This window comes from Lepus europaeus, chromosome 12 (genome assembly GCF_033115175.1).
Source record: "Lepus europaeus isolate LE1 chromosome 12, mLepTim1.pri, whole genome shotgun sequence".
Taxonomy (NCBI): Eukaryota; Metazoa; Chordata; class Mammalia; order Lagomorpha; family Leporidae; genus Lepus; species Lepus europaeus.
Window position 1 is genome coordinate 10,979,125 of NC_084838.1, and position 18,108 is coordinate 10,997,232.

At 42.1% G+C, this 18,108-nt stretch overlaps 1 protein-coding gene and 1 non-coding gene across 8 annotated transcripts in view; both read left to right on the forward strand.

Annotated features, from left to right (window-relative positions):
• RC3H2 (ring finger and CCCH-type domains 2) overlaps positions 1–18,108 on the forward strand; it is a 65,975-nt gene that overhangs the window by 19,839 nt on the left and 28,028 nt on the right. For all 7 annotated transcript variants that reach the window (XM_062207611.1, XM_062207609.1, XM_062207608.1 and 4 more), the window contains 5 exons: positions 2,591–2,766; positions 4,899–5,099; positions 5,852–5,984; positions 6,132–6,250; positions 7,354–7,466. In XM_062207611.1, coding sequence (XP_062063595.1) covers positions 2,591–2,766; positions 4,899–5,099; positions 5,852–5,984; positions 6,132–6,250; positions 7,354–7,466 — 742 coding nt within the window. The remainder of the gene's footprint in view (positions 1–2,590; positions 2,767–4,898; positions 5,100–5,851; positions 5,985–6,131; positions 6,251–7,353; positions 7,467–18,108) is intronic.
• LOC133772106 (small nucleolar RNA SNORD90) lies at positions 5,660–5,770 on the forward strand. The gene has a single exon (XR_009867731.1). It is a non-coding gene; the product is annotated as a small nucleolar RNA SNORD90 (small nucleolar RNA).

Below are 18,108 nucleotides of genomic sequence, written 5' to 3' on the forward strand. Positions count from 1 at the left end.
TCGCTTTACGTGGAAAAAGAAGTTTGATTTGTGAATCTGAAGTCTAGATCTCTTGACTCTGAAGTTCCATTATTTTGATTGATAATCATGTATTTTTCATTTTGTAATCATTCGAAATCTAAAAATTACAAAAATAATGTAGAGCATTCCTTGTATACTCTTTACTCACATCAACTGGTTTTAAAGTGATGCCTCCCCCATTTTAAAAAAGTTACTTATTTTGGTTTATTGTGAATGGCACAGTGAAAAGGGGCATAGGTAGATAGGGACAGATTGAGAGATCTTCTATCCAGTAATTCACTCTCCAAATGCCTGTGGCAGCTAAGGGCTGGGCCAGGCCAAGGCCAGGACCCTGGAATTGCAGTCTGGTTTCCCATGTGGGTGGCAGCGTCCCAAATACTTAAGCCATTATCTGTTGCCTCCCAGGGTGTGCGTTATTCTCTTTTTCAAACCATTTAAGGATAAGTTGCTTAATTTATATCCTTTTACCCTTAGTACTTCAGTGTGGTTCCTAAAAATGATACTTTTATGTAGCAGCATTTTATTCATCAAATGTAACATGACACAGTGCTGCAGTCTATAGTTGTTTTGTCAGCTATCCCAAACTGTCTTTCATGGCATTTCTTTGCTTTCAGTATAAAATCTGGTCCAAGTTTTTCATCTCTTTTAAGTATTTAATCTGGAACCATTCCTCATGACTTTTTTTTTTTTTTTTTTTTTAAGATTTATTTAAGAGAGAGAGAGAGAGAGAGAGAATGAATCTTCCATCCACTGGTTCTTTCCCCAAATTGTTACAACAGCTGGGGCCATGCCAGGCAAATGCCAAGAGGCAAGAGCCAGGAATTCCATCAGGGTCCCCCATGTGGGTGGCAGGACTAGAACTGGCATTCCCATGTGGGATGTGGGCATTCCAAGTGGTGGCTTAACCTGCTGTGTCACAATGCCCGCCCTAACCATGATATTCTTGAATACAAGCCATTTGTTCTATAAAACAATGTTCCTTAGTTAAGGTTTGTTAGATACTCCCACATGATTAGATTGAGATTGTACTATGCATCCCTGGCCTTAAAACAACATAAAAGAAATTAATACCTTCTTTAAGTATTTCATACAGAGGCTAATATCATTTTAATTAAATATAAAATAGTTCTTACAGGCAAAATAACAATTTCATACATAAAGTCAGTGACCTGGGGTAAGTACTTGGCTCAGTTACTAAAACGCTACTTGGGATGCCCACGTCCTATGTCGGAGTGTCAGAGTCCTGGCTCTGCTCTGGATTCCAGCTTCTTGCCGGTGCATACTTCAGGTGGCAGCAGGTGATGACTCAAATGGTTGTATTCCTGCCACCCACATGGAAAGCCTGGATTGAGTTCCTGGCTCCCAGGCATTTGGGAAGTAAACTATTGGATAAGAGGTCTCTTTTTCTGTTTCTCTCTCCCTCCCTTTCTCTGTCTCTCTGCCTCTCAAATAAAATACAGTAAGTAAAAAATTTTTTAAAGATTTATTTATTTTATTTATTTGAAACAAGGTAAAGTTAGAAAGAGGGGGAGAGATAGAGAGAGGTCTTCCATCTGCTGGTTCACTTCCCAAATGGTCACAACAGCCAGGGCTGGGCCAGATTGAGCCAGGAGCTTCTTCCCAGTCTCCCAGGGGTCCAAGCAATTTGGCCATCCTTTGCTCTTTTCCCAGGCACATTAGCCGGGAGCTGGCTCAGAAGTAGAGCAGTTCGACCTGGAACTGGCATTCTTAATAGGATGCCTACAATGCAGGCAGCAGGTAAAGTCGCTGGGTGCAGTGCCAGCATCCCAAATATGCCACTCACGCAGTGAGTTAAGCTGCCACGTGTGACTCTGGCATTTCATATTGGAGTATGGGTTCATGTGGGCTCAAGTCCTGGCTACTCTGCATCCAGACCAGCTCTCTGGTGATGTGCCTGGGCAGGAGTGGGTAGTCGCTCTTGGATTCCTGCCACTTAAATGGGAGACCTGAATGGAGTTCCAGGCTCCTGGCTTTGCTCCCGTCCTTGTTGTTGCTGCCATTTGGGAAGTGAACAAATGAATGTAAGATCTCTCTCTATGTCTCTCCCTCTCCCTTTGTCACTCTGCCTTTTGAATAAATAACTCTTTAAAAATAAATAAATACAAGGACGGCACCGCAGCTCAATAGGCTAATCCTCTGCCTGCGGCGCCGGCACACCGGCTTCTAGTCCCGGTTGGGGCTCCGGATTCTGTCCCAGTTGGTTGCCCCTCTTCTAGGCCAGCTCTCTGCTGTGGCCTGGGAGTGCAGTGGAGGACGGCCCAGGTCCTTGGGCTCTGCACCCGCACGGGAGACCAGGATAAGCACCTGGCTCCTGGCTTCGGATCAGCGTGGTGCGGCGGCCATTGGAGGGTGAACCAACGGAAAAAGGAAGACCTTTCTCTCTGTCTCTCACTGTCCACTCTGCCTGTAAAATAAATAAATAAATAAATACATACATACAGATTGTGGTAATGGACCATTATGAATAAATAACCAAAGATTCCTGTAACAGACATGGTCTGCGGAGTCCCTCATTTATCCTGAATTCATGTTCCTTTAATATTCCTAGCTATGCAGGAAGAGGCCTTGAAGCTGGTATTGTTGGCATTAGAAGATGGATCTGCTCTCTCAAGGAAAGTTTTGGTACTTTTTGTCGTGCAAAGACTAGAGCCAAGATTTCCTCAGGCATCAAAAACAAGTATTGGTCACGTTGTACAACTACTGTATAGAGCTTCGTGTTTTAAGGTAAGCAGTAACCAATATCTAAAGATTACACGACTGATTATAAGACAGAGGTTTTCTAAGAATTTGTCTTACTCAGTTTAGAGGCCCCAGAAATTCAGAATATTTACAAGAGTTGAAAGGAGGGGCAGTGTGGCAGCTGGTTAAGCCTCTGTCTGTGACACCAGAATCCCATATGAGCTCTGGTTCTAGGCTCTTGGCTTTGTCCTGGTCAACCCCTGGCTGTTGCGGCCATTTGAGGAGTGAACCAGCAGATGGAAGTTCTGTCCCTCCTTTGTAACTCTGCCTTTAATAGAAATGATAGTTTCAAAAGAAAAAAAAGTGTTGAGAGGTAACTCCTTCTGCATGACTGCGTCTGCGAAGCTACCAGTTGGTAACACCCATTGTTACCTGTTGACAGAATGAGAACCCATATGTGAGGCTATCAGTTAACAGAACAGAATCTATTGAGGTAGTTTGGCAAACTTTGGATTTTTGTCATTTAAAGCTGGATAGTAAAAATGGACTGTAGAATCCTACTTCATTTACACTTTTAAAGAATGTCAGAAACTATATTGAAAGTTTTATTAGAGTAGATAGATTTTGTAACACATTATTACTATTTTTATCTCATTCTCTGTGTGATTAGGTTTTCAGTCTGAAATCTTGCCTATATGTTATCTTGTGAACAAGGAAGTGAAAATTTAAGCTTGCCCCCTCTGCATTTAGGTGCTTTGTTTTGGTGGTGTTTTTGTTTTTGTTTCTTTTTGGTGGAAAAGACATGGAAGAATCCCAAGAGATTTTTAAATGTAATTTAATTGTCTGATAGGCTAGTAGTTGATATCAAATACTGAAGACAAGGGAAGCAGTCTAAGTTCTTGAAATTTCCATATGGTATAAGAGTGTAGGTTGCTGGCTAGGTCTTCAAAGAGGCTTAAGAACTTGGAAATAGACTTCTTGGCTTCTATGGAAGTAAAATTTGAAACCAAAAATTTGAAACCAAAGCTTTTTTGAGTTTTTTTGCTGATTTTATAGCCCCAAGAGTGAAAAACAGACAGGGAAAGGATTTCCTTGGCCAAACATTGTTTAGTTTTAAGTAATAGGTGATGGAAGTGTGTTCAAATTAAAGCATTAAGCTTCGCTAATTATGGTTGGACAGTATTTGCCTGATAGCCTTAGTGCATGATTCCATGTCCTTAGGGCAACAGTTGAAGTGAATCTCTGATTTCTGAAACGTTGTAGTTTTGCTAGGTAGCCAAATCACACAGATCATTTGGCATCCATAAGTGACTGACTCTGTTTTTAGGGTGTTTATATCGTTAATATAATGAGTTTTTTCCTTACAGATATCATTCAGATTAGTGATTTTTAATTGTCATCTATCTATAGTTGGTGCTGAGACCTGACATTTGAATAAATACTGGTTTAGAAAGTGATTTCAATTTTCTGTGCTCATTTCATCCTTGCTGCTATGTAATTTAAAATGTTAAAATACAGTGTTTGGATAACTAAAAGGATATCATGCTGACTTAATGCCAGAGGGCTTTAGTTGGGTGACATTTACTTTTAGTGAACTCATGGTTGTCCAAGTACTGTGCCTCATCTTTGTAGACTTGGAGGCCTGAATTTTGTAGATCCTTTCCTTAGAGTCAGAATGATCCTACCAATACCACAAATAATGGATTCTAAGGTTTTTGTTTTTTGTTTTTAGGATTTATTTATTTATTTGAAAAGTTGACTTATAGATAGCAAGAGACAGAGAGAGATCTTCCATCCGCTGGTTCACTCCCCAGAATTCAGGAACTTCATCTGGGTCTCCTTCAAGGGTGAGGAGCCCAAGCACCTGGGCCGTCCCAGGCCGTTAGCAGGGTGCTGGATTGGAAGGGAGCAGCCAGGACTTGGCGCCGCATGTGGCAGCTTAACCTTCTGCACCACAACAAGGGCCTCAGATTCTGTTTTATTGTTTTGTGATGCAACATACATTTCCGACATTGAAGTCTGCATATAAAGGGGTCTTCAAAAGTTTGAGAAAAATGCATATTATGAAAAAACTGTGCATGATTTCACTCCATGCTCCTACTACCCCATCATGAATTGGTTAAGAGGGGAAAGAGCACACCAATTCTAATGAGGGTTTTTTTATTTCTATTTTTTAGGTTACCAAAAGGGATGAAGACTCTTCCTTGATGCAGTTAAAGGAGGAATTTCGTAGTTATGAGGCATTACGCAGAGAACATGATGCCCAAATTGTTCATATTGCTATGGAAGCAGGACTCCGAATTTCACCTGAGCAGTGGTCGTCACTTTTATATGGTGACTTGGCTCATAAATCACATATGCAGTCTATCATTGATAAGGTTTGTGACATTAGTGATACTGATTTTATACCATTGCTGTTGCATTGAAGAATATTAGAATATAGATACTCCTTGACTTATGGTATTATATCCCTATAAATCCATTGTAAGTTGAAAGTATACCCAATTTGCAAGATATCATAACTTAGGAAGACAGTACACTGTGGAGCACTGGTGATTTTCCCCTATGATCATGTGACTGAATGGGATCTGCAGCTTGCTGCTAGTGCCCAACATCAGACCATGTATCTCTACCTTGGGAAAATTTGAAGTCCAGTTTCTACTGAATGTATATCACTTTCACACAATTGTAAAGCTGAAAAATCCTGAGTTAAACCATCCAAATCAGGGACTATCTGTATTCTGAAGGGAGTAAAGAGACCAACAGTTTGGGGATTTCTGTTTTTAATATCAGACTCTTACAAATTTTTTTCTAAATTTCAAAGTAAACTAAGGAATACAAGTGGAAAACAAGTGCAGACTATTAGTACAAAAGCAGCTAGCTTTACAATGTCTCAAGTTTATCTACATTCTGACCCTATACAACTAATACAGCTTATAATTAAGTTTTCCAAGTGTCTCATGATGAATTTCATAGGGCAGATTCTGAGGTGAAAATTTCGTTCACCCATGATACCCCTACTATGGATTCTGAAGATACTTGAAAACTTGTTACATACATTGAACTGACTGAAAGCATTTGAATATAGATGTATCAAGATTTAGAGTAAAAACTCTTTTCTGTTTGTTAGCTGCAGTCTCCAGAATCATTTGCAAAGAGTGTCCAGGAGTTGACAATTGTTTTGCAGCGAACAGGTGACCCAGCTAACTTAAATAGACTGAGGCCTCATTTAGAGCTTCTTGCAAACATAGACCCTAATCCAGGTATGTGCAAAGATGCTCAATTGCTTATTCTTTTTTTTTTTTTTTTTTTTTTTTTTTTTACCTTTAAGGTAAATAACACAAGAGAATTACCACTAACAAATTCTCCCCTCCTACCCGCCATCCCATCCCCTTGGTGGCTTATTTTAGATGCTGTTTCACCAACTTGGGAGCAGCTAGAAAATGCAATGGTAGCTGTTAAAACTGTGGTTCATGGTCTTGTGGACTTCATACAGAATTATAGTAGGAAAGGCCATGAGACACCTCAGGTAAGTATATTTATTGCACTTCTGACTGCTGTTCTCTCTAACACAGTTTAATCTTGAAACATCTTTCCTAGCAGTCTGATTAATGGACTGTCTTTATGACTGTTCTCTCACAATTTTTATCTGTTCCTTTGAAATGCTTTCCTGATAAACATTTCATAACAGAACAAGAGTTTAGGAAGTATCTTGGATATAAACTCACTGCATTACAAAATGGTTTTGACTAAGTATAGATCATTGTTTCCTCCTAAATATTTTACGTAATTCTTTGGCACTGTGGGAAATGGTCACTACTTTTTTCTTAATTGCTATCACTATCTAATAATAGCTTCCATTTATTAAGTTACCATGTGCCAATTCTGATGTTCAATATTTACCTCAATAAAATATTTTCTTAATCTCACAGCCACCTGCAAGGTAACTGCTGTTCACAAGCTGGATTTTAAAGAGGTTAAATAATATGTCTAAGGTTATGCTGACAGTAGTTGACCAAATGGGACCAAATCTCCAGCCTATCTTTATAACAATAAAATATTATATGAAAGATAAGTATTTTAATTTTTTAGTGTCACAAAAATAAGAATAATACTTCATAACTGCAAATTAAGCAGTTATGGGTTCTTTATATTCTGCCTCATGGCTCGTGTGAACTTTTAACAGCTTAATCGTTAGAGTTGAGTTGTATGCTCAAATTGACCAAAAAAAGTTGGTAATTTGCTTTCTGGGGGAATTGTATTCTGCCTTCTTTGGGGAAATTTTAAATGGTTAAAGCTTATGTCTTTTGTTTTAATGATCTTTAAAATTGATTTACTTTGTATCAGAACTTAATACGGCAGTAAATTAGTAAGAAAATCTCTTCATGGGCATTTTGTTGCCTGAAAAATAAATGGACATAACATTTGAACCAGCTTTAAATAATCTTCAAAAAGGATGTCTAAAGTGTCAGCTCAAGGTGGTGACATACGTGTACAGAAGGGTGTTTCAGCACAAGAAGCCCTTGATTAATGTGTCAGAGAATTAAGGCTGTAAGCAGTCCTGAAGACCCATGAGTGAATGACAACTGCAGTCTTCACTCTGACACACTTTTCGCGCTTTCTTTTCTATAGCCTCAGCCAAACAGCAAATACAAGACTAGTATGTGCCGAGATCTGCGACAGCAAGGGGGGTGTCCACGAGGAACAAACTGTACATTTGCCCATTCTCAGGAAGAACTTGAAAAGTAAGTATTGAGAATACTCTCATGTGGCTCTAATTTTAGGTCATGGTGGAAATGTAATGTACTCTTAAAGTCCTAAGTTTGCAATGAGTTTCAAAAATACAAGTTAAGTTCACATTATGGAGTTCTTTAGATTGCAAAATAACTTTTTCTTTTGAAACCATAATATGAATTTGGTGCAAGATTAATCTGGTGATATAGAACTTTATCAAAGATCATATTTGAGGCCATTTTATAGATGGAGTCTGTTTTTGCTCAGCACCTGTGAAGAATGAAAATACCACTAAGTGCAGTTTTATTTGCAGGTTCAGTTGGACTTAATAGCGAAGTCTCAGGCAGAATGGTAAAGATAGATCTTTGTATGGTTTTTGGTCTTTTAAACACTTTTTGAGCCTTTCTCTTCTATATGTAACCTTTTTTTCCTATATCTCTTATCTCACATATAAAAATAAATGGATATCAGTTCCAATACATATTGTTCCATTTTATTTACTTGATAGAAAATGATAGACAGGTAGAACCAGGTAGATAGATGGACATATAGAATTCTTATTGCTAGTTTCCTCCCCAAATGCCTACAATGGCTGGGATTGGGCCATACCAGAGCTGGGAACTCAATCCAAGTCTCCCACATAGGTAGCAGGGATGCAGCTACTTAAGCTATCATTTGCTGCTTCCCAAGGTGTGCATTATCAGGAAACTGGAATTGAGAGAGGAGCTGGGACTCCAACCCCAGCATTCCGTTGGGATAATGGTGTGTGTGTGTGTGTGTGTGTGCATGCATGCACACACACATGGGGGGGGAGGGCAATGCTTATCTGCTAGGCTCATTCTATTTTGTTTTTTTTGTTTTGTTTTGTTTGTTTTTTTGTTTTGTTTTTTGACAGGCAGAGTGGATAGTGAGAGAGAGAGAGACAGAGAGAAAGGTCTTCCTTTTGCCGTTGGTTCACCCTCCAATGGCCGCCATGGCCCGGCGCGCTGCGGCCGGCGCACCGCGCTGATCCGATGGCAGGAGCCAGGTGCTTCTCCTGGTCTCCCATGGGGTGCAGGGCCCAAGTACTTGGGCCATCCTCCTGCACTCCCTGGCCACAGCAGAGAGGTGGCCTGGAAGAGGGGCAACCGGGACAGAATCCGGCGCCCCGACCGGGACTAGAACCCGGTGTGCCGGCGCCGCTAGGTGGAGGATTAGCCTATTGAGCCGCGGCGCCGGCCTTCTATTTTGTTTTTTTAACCAAAGTGTTCGTTATTGAAATTTTACCAAAATACTGATCTCCAGTCTTTCTATTGATCTTCTGGCCTATGTGTCAACTCTTAGTGAACATCTCATTCTTTAAAAAAAAAAGATTGATTTATTTATTTGAAAGGCAGAATAACATAGAGGGAGAGGCAGACAAACAGATCTTCCATCGATTGATTTACTCCCCAAATGGCCGCAACAGCCAGGGCTGGGCCAGGCCAATGTCAGGAGCCAGGAGTTTCATCCAGGTCTCTTATGTGGGTGTGGGGCCCTGAGTACTTGGGTCATCTTCCACTGCTTTTCCCAGGTGCATTAGCAAGGAGCTGGATTGTAAGTGGATGCTGGCTCTGCAGGTAGTTATCTTTACCCACTATACCACAGTCCACAGTGCTGGCCCTGGACATCTCATTATTTTTTTTTTTTTTTAATTATTTACAGAGTGAGGTAGAGCCATAGAGAAAAAGAGGTCTTCCATTCCTCTGGTTCATTCCCCAAATGACCGCAACAGCCAGAGCTGTGCTGATCCGAAGTCAGGAGCCAGGAGCTTCTTCCAGGTCTCCCACATGGTTACAGGGTCTCAAGGACTTGAGCTCAAGGAAGCTCAGAGGAAGTCTCAAGGACTTCCACTGCTTTCGCAGGCCATAGCAGAGAGTTGGATCTGAAGAGGAGCATCTGGGACTTGAACTGGCACCCATATGGGCTGCTAGTGCTGCAGCCTGGGGCTTTAACTTGCTGCGCCAAAACACCAGCCCCCTCATTTTATTTAAGATATTTTAAACTCAAACAGCACATTTTCTCTTCCTATATGTTCTGCTTTATTGTCCATTCTTTTCTCCCTCCGTGTGCCTTATTCAGCTACTTATATGTTCCATGTTATTAAGAATCATCTTTGCCTGGTTCTTTGCGTCAGCTTTTTTAAAAAAAAATTTTAAAGGATTTATTTATTGGAGCCAGCACCATGACCCACTTGGTTAATCCTCTGCCTGTGGCGCTGGCGTCCCATATGGGCGCTGGATTCTAGTCCCGGTTGCTCCTCTTCCAGTCCAGCTCTCTGCTGTGGCCTGGGAAGGCAGTGGGGGATGGCCCAAGTTCTTGGGCCCTGCACCCACATGGGAGACCAGGAGGAAGCACCTGGCTCCTGGCTTCGTATCGGCACAGCACCAGCTGTGGCAGCCTTTTGGGGGGGTGAACCAACGGAAGGAAGACCTTTGTCTCTCTTTCTCACTATCTAACTGTGTAAAAAAAAAAAAAAAAAAAAAAAAGATTTATTTATTTGAAAGGCAGAGTTACAATGAGAGAGAGATCTTTCATCCGCTAGTTCACTCCCAGAATGTCCTCAACTGCCATGGCTGGGCCAGGCCAAAGCCAGGAGCCAAGAGCTTCTTCCTGGTCTCCGTCATGGGTGTCAGAAGCCCAAGCACTTTGGCTGTCTTCCACTGCTTTTGCAGGCCATTAGCAGGAAGCTAGATCAGAAGTGGAGCAGCTGAGACTTGAACCAGTGGTGTATAGGAAGCTGGTGTTGAAGGTGGTAGCTTTACTCACTATGCCGCAGCACCAGCCCCAAGATTTACTGATTTATTTCAAAGTCAGAGGCAGAGATTGAGCGAGATCTTTGATCTTTGAAATCTCTTCATACTGAGAGACTTGAAAGTATTTATGGAAAATATGTATTATGAAAAACAATGCATGAATTTCAGAGTTTGTTTTATACCAAAATAAATATTGGATGGGCATTTAACCTAGCAGTTAAGATGCCCACATCATATATCAGAATGCCTGGGTTTGAGTCCTGGCTCTGCTTCTGTTCCTAGCTTTCTGCTAATGTGTACCCCAGAAGGCATTATGTGATGGTTGTTTGGGCCCCTACCATCTACATGGGACACCTGCATTGCATTGTTGCCACCATACTTTAGCCTGGCCCATTCCCAGTCATTTTGGACATATAGGGAATAAACTAACAGATGGCATCTGTCTTTGTCTTTCTGCCTTTCATATACATAAATAAATAAAAATTTTTAAAAATATATTTTTTAAAAAAAAATTTCTTTTCAATGCAGTGTTGGAGAGAGAGAGAGAGAGAGAAAGAGAAATCTTCCATTCTGTGGTTCATTCCCCAAATGACCTCAGTGGCTGGGACTGGCCCAGGCCAAAATCAGGAGCCTGGAACTCTATCCCAGACCACATGTGGATGACAGGGTCCTAAGTCCTTGGACTATCTTCTGGTGCTTTCCCAGGCACATTAGCATGGAGCTCGATTGGAAGCAAAGCTGTAGAACTTGCATCAACATACATTTGGGGTGCTAGCTTCGCAGGGTTGGCTCAACTCCTGTGCTACAATGCAGGTTCCCAGAGAGATATGTTTCAGAAGCACAGATCTCCTCATGGTACTCCTCTGCACCTAAGCCTTTGATAGTGTCTGTTTGCTCTCTGGATAAAAAAAAAAAAATATCATCTGGATTGTAGCCTGTAAGGCCCTACATTATCTGACCTGTGTCTGTCTCTTTGATCTCATTTCACAGCATTCCCTAATTATACATTGTAGGTAAACCACACTGACCTTCTACTGTCAGTTTGTGGAATGTACAGTGCTCATTGCCTCCTCATGTCTTCAGCATAATGCAGTTGCTTCTAGCTTTGCTTTGGGGGCTTTTCCTTTGTATAGCTCTTCCTTCACTTGTTAAGGGGGTATTCCTCCAGTCCTTCATCTCACCTAGTTACTTTTTGTCACACTTTGCACAGTTATAGATAATCACTGGTCTGTTTGAGAGGTTAACAGACTTTTTTTTTTTTTTTGTAAAGTCTAGATGATAAATATTTTTAGCTTTGTGAGCCATACACTCTGTTATAATCACTCAATGTGGTGTTGTAACAAAAAAGCAGCCACAGAGAATGCATAAATTGGGCAGGGCTGTAAAATTTAATTGAAAAAACAACTTTTGTCCAATTCTTTTACCTAGCCAATCCTTTATCTATCTAATGGATGTTTTGTATCTTATTTAAATGTAAGCTCCATGGATCTGCCTTGTTTGTTGTCTCCTTTCCTCAGTAATGAATAGTAGTGAGACCTGCACATAATGAGTTCTATATCAATAGCTCTGTGAATAAGAGGTGTGTGTATATGTATATATTCATAAAAAAGAAACATGCTTCCATTCTGATTTTTCCCCACATGAAGAGCCTAGAGAGGCTATAGGAGTTTTAAGAAAAAAATGATGCTATTTGTACCCTGTCTAAACTAGCTCTCTATATAGAATTTCACTTCCAGTATTTTTTTTAAGATTTTACATATTTATTTGAGAGGTAGATTTACAGAGAGAAGGAGAGACAGCTGGTTCACTCCCCAAATGGCCACAATACAAAGCCATGCACCTGGAGCATTTGGGTGCAGGGACCATGCACTTGGGCCATCTTCTATGGCCTGCTTTCCCAGGCCATAACAGAGAGCTGGACAGAAGTGGAGCAGCTGGGACATGAACTGGTACCCATATTGTTTGATGGTGCCAAAGGCAGAAGCTTAGCCCATTATGCCACAACACTGGCCCCCAAGAAAATTTTTTTTTTTTTTTTTTTTTTTTGACAGGCAGAGTGGACAGTGAGAGAGAGACAGAGAGAAAGGTCTTCCTTTTGCCGTTGGTTCACCCTCCAATGGCCGCCGCGGTAGGCGCGCTGCGGCCGGCGCACCGCGCTGTTCCAATGGCAGGAGCCAGGTGCTTCTCCTGGTCTCCCATGGGGTGCAGGGCCCAAGGACTTGGGCCATCCTCCACTGCACTCCCTGGCCACAGCAGAGAGCTGGCCTGGAAGAGGGGCAACCGGGACAGGATCGGTGCCCCGACCGGGACTAGAACCCGGTGTGCCGGCGCCGCAAGGCGGAGGATTAGCCTGTTGAGCCACGGCGCCGGCCCAAGAAAATTTTTTAAGACGAGGAGTTATGTTCAGCTTATGCCTTATCTGAAATAGCTAAAAATTTTAGCTAAAATAATTTTTAGAGGACTTTGCATGGAACATTTAGATTAAAATAAAGAAAAAAATGGTTTCATTGCCTTTCTACCCTCAGCTGGTGCCGCATTGGAAGGTGTGTTTTCCCTTCCTTATGTTTAAGTTGCCTGTCAGGGCCTCCACCTGCAGTGCCGGCTTTCTGTATGGGTACCAGTTGAGTCCTGCCTTCTCTACTTCCAGTCCAGCTCTCTGCTAATGTGCCTGGGAAAGCAATGGAAGATGGCCCACATATTTGGGCCCCACACCCATGTGGGAGAGCAGGAGGAAGCACCTGGCTCCTGGTTTTGGCCTGGCCCAGCTATGGCCACTGCAGCCGTTTGGGTCTGTTTGTCTGTCTCTCTCTTTTCTTCTCTCTATTTCTGCCTTTCAAATAAATAAATAAGTGTATAAATCTTTAAAATAAAAAAGCTGGCTTTCTCCTCGCCAGACTTCAGAACTTTATTATCTCTTACTAGAATTTTTTAATTTTATTTATTTTTTTTTTTGACAGGCACAATTAGACAGTGAGAGAGAAAGAGAGAAAGGTCTTCCTTCTGTTGGTTCACCCCCAAAATGGCTGCTACGGCCGGCGCGCTGCGCCAATCCGAAGCCAGGAGCCAGGTGATTAGCCTAGTGAGCTGTGGCGCCGGCCTCTTACTAGAAATTTTTTTTTTTTTTTTTTGACAGGCAGAGTGGATAGTGAGAGAGAGAGAGACAGAGAGAAAGGTCTTCCTTTGCCGTTGGTTCACCCTCCAGTGGCTGCCGCGGCTGGCGCGCTGCGACCGGTGCACCGCGCTGATCCGATGGCAGGAGCCAGGTGCTTATCCTAGTCTCCCATGGGGTGCAGGGCCCAAGCACTTGGGCCATCCTCCACTCCACTCCCTGGCCACAGCAGAGAGCTGGCCTGGAAGAGGGGCAACTGGGACAGAATCCGGTGCCCTGACCGGGACTAGAACCTGGTGTGCCGGCGCCGAAAGGCGGAGGATTAGCCTAGTGAGCCATGGCGCCGGCCACCTCTTACTAGAATTTTAATAGTAATAGTACAAGTCTATAGCCAAACTAATTGATTGTGTTTTGTGCCAGGTCCCTTTGTTGGTGTTTTACATATTAACCTAATGTATCTGTTTTACTTCTTCATTAACTGTTTGCTAATGCCTATGCCTCAACCTATCTTCATTTCTACCAAGATTTTATTGAGTACATGTCTAATCACATCGATCTTTTGCTTTAAATTCCTTTTTTTTAAAAAATTATTTGGAAAAGCCAAGTTAAATAGAGAGAGAGAGAGAGATCTTCATCTGCTGGTTCTCTCCCCAAATGGCTGCACCAGCTGGGGTTGGGCCAGACCAAAGCCCAGTGCCTAGAACTCTACCTGAGTCTCTTGTGTGGGTGCAGGGGCTCAAGTTCTTGGGCCATGGTTCTGCTGCTTTCCCAAGTGTATTAGCAGGGAACTGGATTGGAAGTGGGGCAGCTAGGACTTGAAATAGTGCCCAGATGGGATATTGGCATCTCAAGCAGCAGCTTGAGATTGCCCCATGCTTTAAATTCTTAATTGCTTCCTAAGTACATCATTGGATCTTGTCTCAATTTTATTTTTGAGCCTTATTCTACCTTTTGTTTTTCTTTTATTAGTGTTTGTTTCTTTTCATCTACTGGAAAGGCAGGGCTATAAAGAGAAATAGAGCTAGAGATTTTCTTTATGTTGGTCCATTCTTCAAATGCCCAGAACAGCCAGGGATAGGCCAAGCTGAAGGCAGGAGCCTGGAACTCCATCTGGGTCTCCCACTTGATTAGTAGGGACCAAAGTAATTGAGTCATCAACCACTGCCTCCCAGGATGCATTAGCTGGAAGCTGGATTGGAAGCAGAAGTGCTATGACCTGAAGCAACAGTCTGATATTGAATGCCAGTGTCCTAAGCCACAGCTCAACCTGCTATGCTTCAGTGCCTGTCCCGACTCTACCTTTTGTGCACTGTTTTCAAGGTGCTTCAATTACTGTTGGCTGCTATATGAATATCTTTCTCTCTTCTTTACCCTTACACATGTTATTCACTGTCTCACATGCTTTTCTTTCCCTTGTCTATCTGAACAGCTGTTTACTCACTTAACATCTCCCATGTCTTCCGTAGGCAGTTTCAGTTGCTTCTTCCAATATGTTGCTATAACATTTGTTTTAGTCTGCTTTGTGCCACTGTAACAGAATGTTGCAAACTGAGTAATTTATAATGACCAGAAATTTATTTGACTAGGAAGTCCAAGATCATCTGGTGAGGGCCTTCTTGCTGTGCCATCATCTCAAGGCAGGAGGCAGTGGGGCAAGAAGTCAACAGGTGAGGGTGGGGGCAGGGAAAGGAAAGGGGCCAAACTAACCCATTCCTGAGATAACAGCATTAATCCATTCATGAGGGCAGAGTCCTCAAGGTCTAGTTACTTCTTAATGGTCCCACGTCTCAACACTGTTGCATTTGGAGATTAAATTCCCAACCCATGGACTCTGGGAACATATTCAAATGACAGTGACAGTCAATATATAGCAATTATAACTGGGAGTTATAAAATTACTGTATTGCAATTGTTTACTTAAATGTGTGTATTTTCATTGGACTTGATTTATTCGATGGATGATCTACCTTTGTATTTCCCACACCCAGCACGTACCTGTTATCTAAACTCAGTATATTTCTGTTGAAAAAAAAATAATCTAAAGTTCTTATTTCCAGCCAACTTCACACTCTCAAATGCTGCTAAAACAAACAGGGGTAATGCAAAGGATTATCTTCTTGGTTTAAAAAAATATATGTTGTTACGCAACTGAGATTTCTGAGGGTAAGTTTGTTAGTTCACGTGACATACCAGAAGTTTGCCAAATGTTTATTAAACTGAAATAAATTAGTTTTACTCCTACTTGCTTTCTGTATTATATAAGAGGGCTTTACAAATTCATAGAAAATACACACTATCTTCTAATTCCAATTTTGGACCAACTTTCTTTTCTTTTTAAGATTTATTTATTAGGGCCGGTGTTGTGGCGTAGCGAGTAAGCTGCTGCCTGCATTGCCTGCATCCCACATGGGCACTGGTTCAAGTCTCGGCTGTTCCCCTTCTGACAAGCTCTCTGCTATGGCCTGGGAAAGTCCTTGGGCCCCTGCCCTCTGTGGTAGACTGGGAAGAAGCTCCTGGCTCCAGATCGGAACAGCTGCAGCCATTATGGCCATTTGGGGAATGAACCAGTGGATGGAAGACATCTCTCTCTCTTTTTCTCTGCTTCTCTGTAACTTTGCCTTTCAAATAAATAAGTAAATCTTTTTAAAGGCAGAGATAAAAGGAGGGAAGGAAAGAGAGAGGTCTTCCATCTACTGATTCACTCTCCAAATGGCTATAATGGTCGAGGCTGAGCCAGGCTGAAGCCAGGAGCCAGGAGCTTCTTCTGGGTCTCCCATGTATTTACAGGGGCCCAGGTTCTTGGTCTGTCTTCCGCTGCTTTGCTAGGCGCGTTAGCAGGGAGCTGGATTGGAAGTGGAGCAGCCGGGACCCCAACAGGCACCTGGATGAGATTCCAGCACTGCCAATAGAGGCTTAACCTACTATGCTAAGTGCTGGCCCTACCCACCAACTTTTTGAAACTCCCTCATGTACCCTTCTGTCCAAACAAAATGTAGATGCTCAACAATCTCTCCTTAGATAAATATGTACATGGATATAGTTTAGAATTGGGATGTTGGAATGCTGTTCCCATGAATTACTGTGTTTGGAGGAGTGTCATTTTGGGTATCAGCGAACTCAGCAAACATTTACAAAGATTTGTTATGTGCTAGAAACTATATGAAGTGCTTCTAGTGGGAAAAGAGGAAGAGTAAACATGTAAATAAATGATTTTAGTTATTTGTTGAGCCACGGACAGGAATTTCAATTTTTTTTTCTATTTGCAACAGGAAGCCATTACAGGGTTTTATTTTAACAAAACAAAGAGAATTTTAGTTTTATCTTACAATTGTCACTCTCTTTGTGTGTGGTTAGAGACAAGTTAAAGTGCTACAGTAGTCTAACTGTGAGATTGTCAGGTTGGTGCTAGAAGTGTTGCAGTAGAAAAATTAATGAAAGTGACATATTGGGCCTGGTGCTGTGGTGTCATGGGTAAAACCGCTGCCTGTAGTGCTGGCATCCCATATGAGTGCCGGTTCAATACCTGGCTACTCCACTTCCAATTGGCTCTCTGCTATGGCCTGGGAAAGCAGTAGAAGATAAGATAGCCCAAGTGCTTCGGTCCCTGAACCCATGTGGGAGACCTACAGGAAGCTCCTGACTTCGGATCAGCCTAGCTGTGACCATGGGGGCCATTTGGGGAGTGAACCAGTGTATGAAAGATTCTCTCTCTCTGCCTCTGCCTCTGCCTCTGCCTCTTCCTCTCTTTAATTCTGCCTTTCAAATAAATAAATAAATATTTAAAAAAGGATATGTTTAGGATACAGTTTTGAAGCAGAATGGATAATGTGGAAAATTGAATAAGGGCTATAAAGAAAAAAGGAAGCCAGGATGACTTCAAGGTTTGGGCCCTCCTAAGTGGTATCTTGTACATAGATGGTAAATGCTATGAGGCAGCAAATCAGTAAATTCTCTGGCCAGATGAAGTTTGGGGCTTACTGCGTGTTCATGCATCAGATATTTATTGAACACTTCATTTGCACAAGATACTGTTATATGCTAAAGATGAAGAGGTGAATGAAAAAGACAAAATCCCTTTCCTTATGGGGCTTGAAGTGAAGTAAAGAATATTGATAGAAAGCAAAAACAAAGTATATTTTATAGCAGTTGGTGCTAGGAAGAAAAACAGTACACAGAAAGGAGAAGAATGGTTGGGCAAGGGGAGATTTTTGATTGGGTATTCCGAGAAGGGCTTAGGAGATGTGACATTTAAACAGACACCTACATGAAATGAAAAAAAAATTACAGGAATGAAGTCCTTGAGAAGACAAATGGGATTGATACCTACAGCACAAATAGATTTGCCTGGGTCCCGCACTGTGGCGCAGGGGGTTTAATGCCCTGGCCTGAAGCACTGGCATCCCATATGGGCACCGGTTCTAGTCCCGGCTGTTCCACTGCCAATCCAGCTCTCTGCTATGGCCTGGGAAAGCAGTAGAGGATGGCCCAAGTCCTTGGGCCCCTGCACCCACATGGGAGACCCGGAAGAAGCTCCTGGCTCCTGGCTTCAGATCAGCTCAGCTCTGTCCTTTGTGGCCATCTAGAGAGTGAACCAGTGGATGGAAGACCTCTCTCTCTCTTTGCCTCTCCTCTCTCTATGTATCTCTGACTTTCAAATAAATAAATAAATCTTTAAAAAAAAATAGATTTGCCTTATGTAAGAACAGGAACTCTTTCTCCCTTAGAAGAAATATGTGGTTACAGATGCAGGAAGGTTAGTGGAGTTGGTGT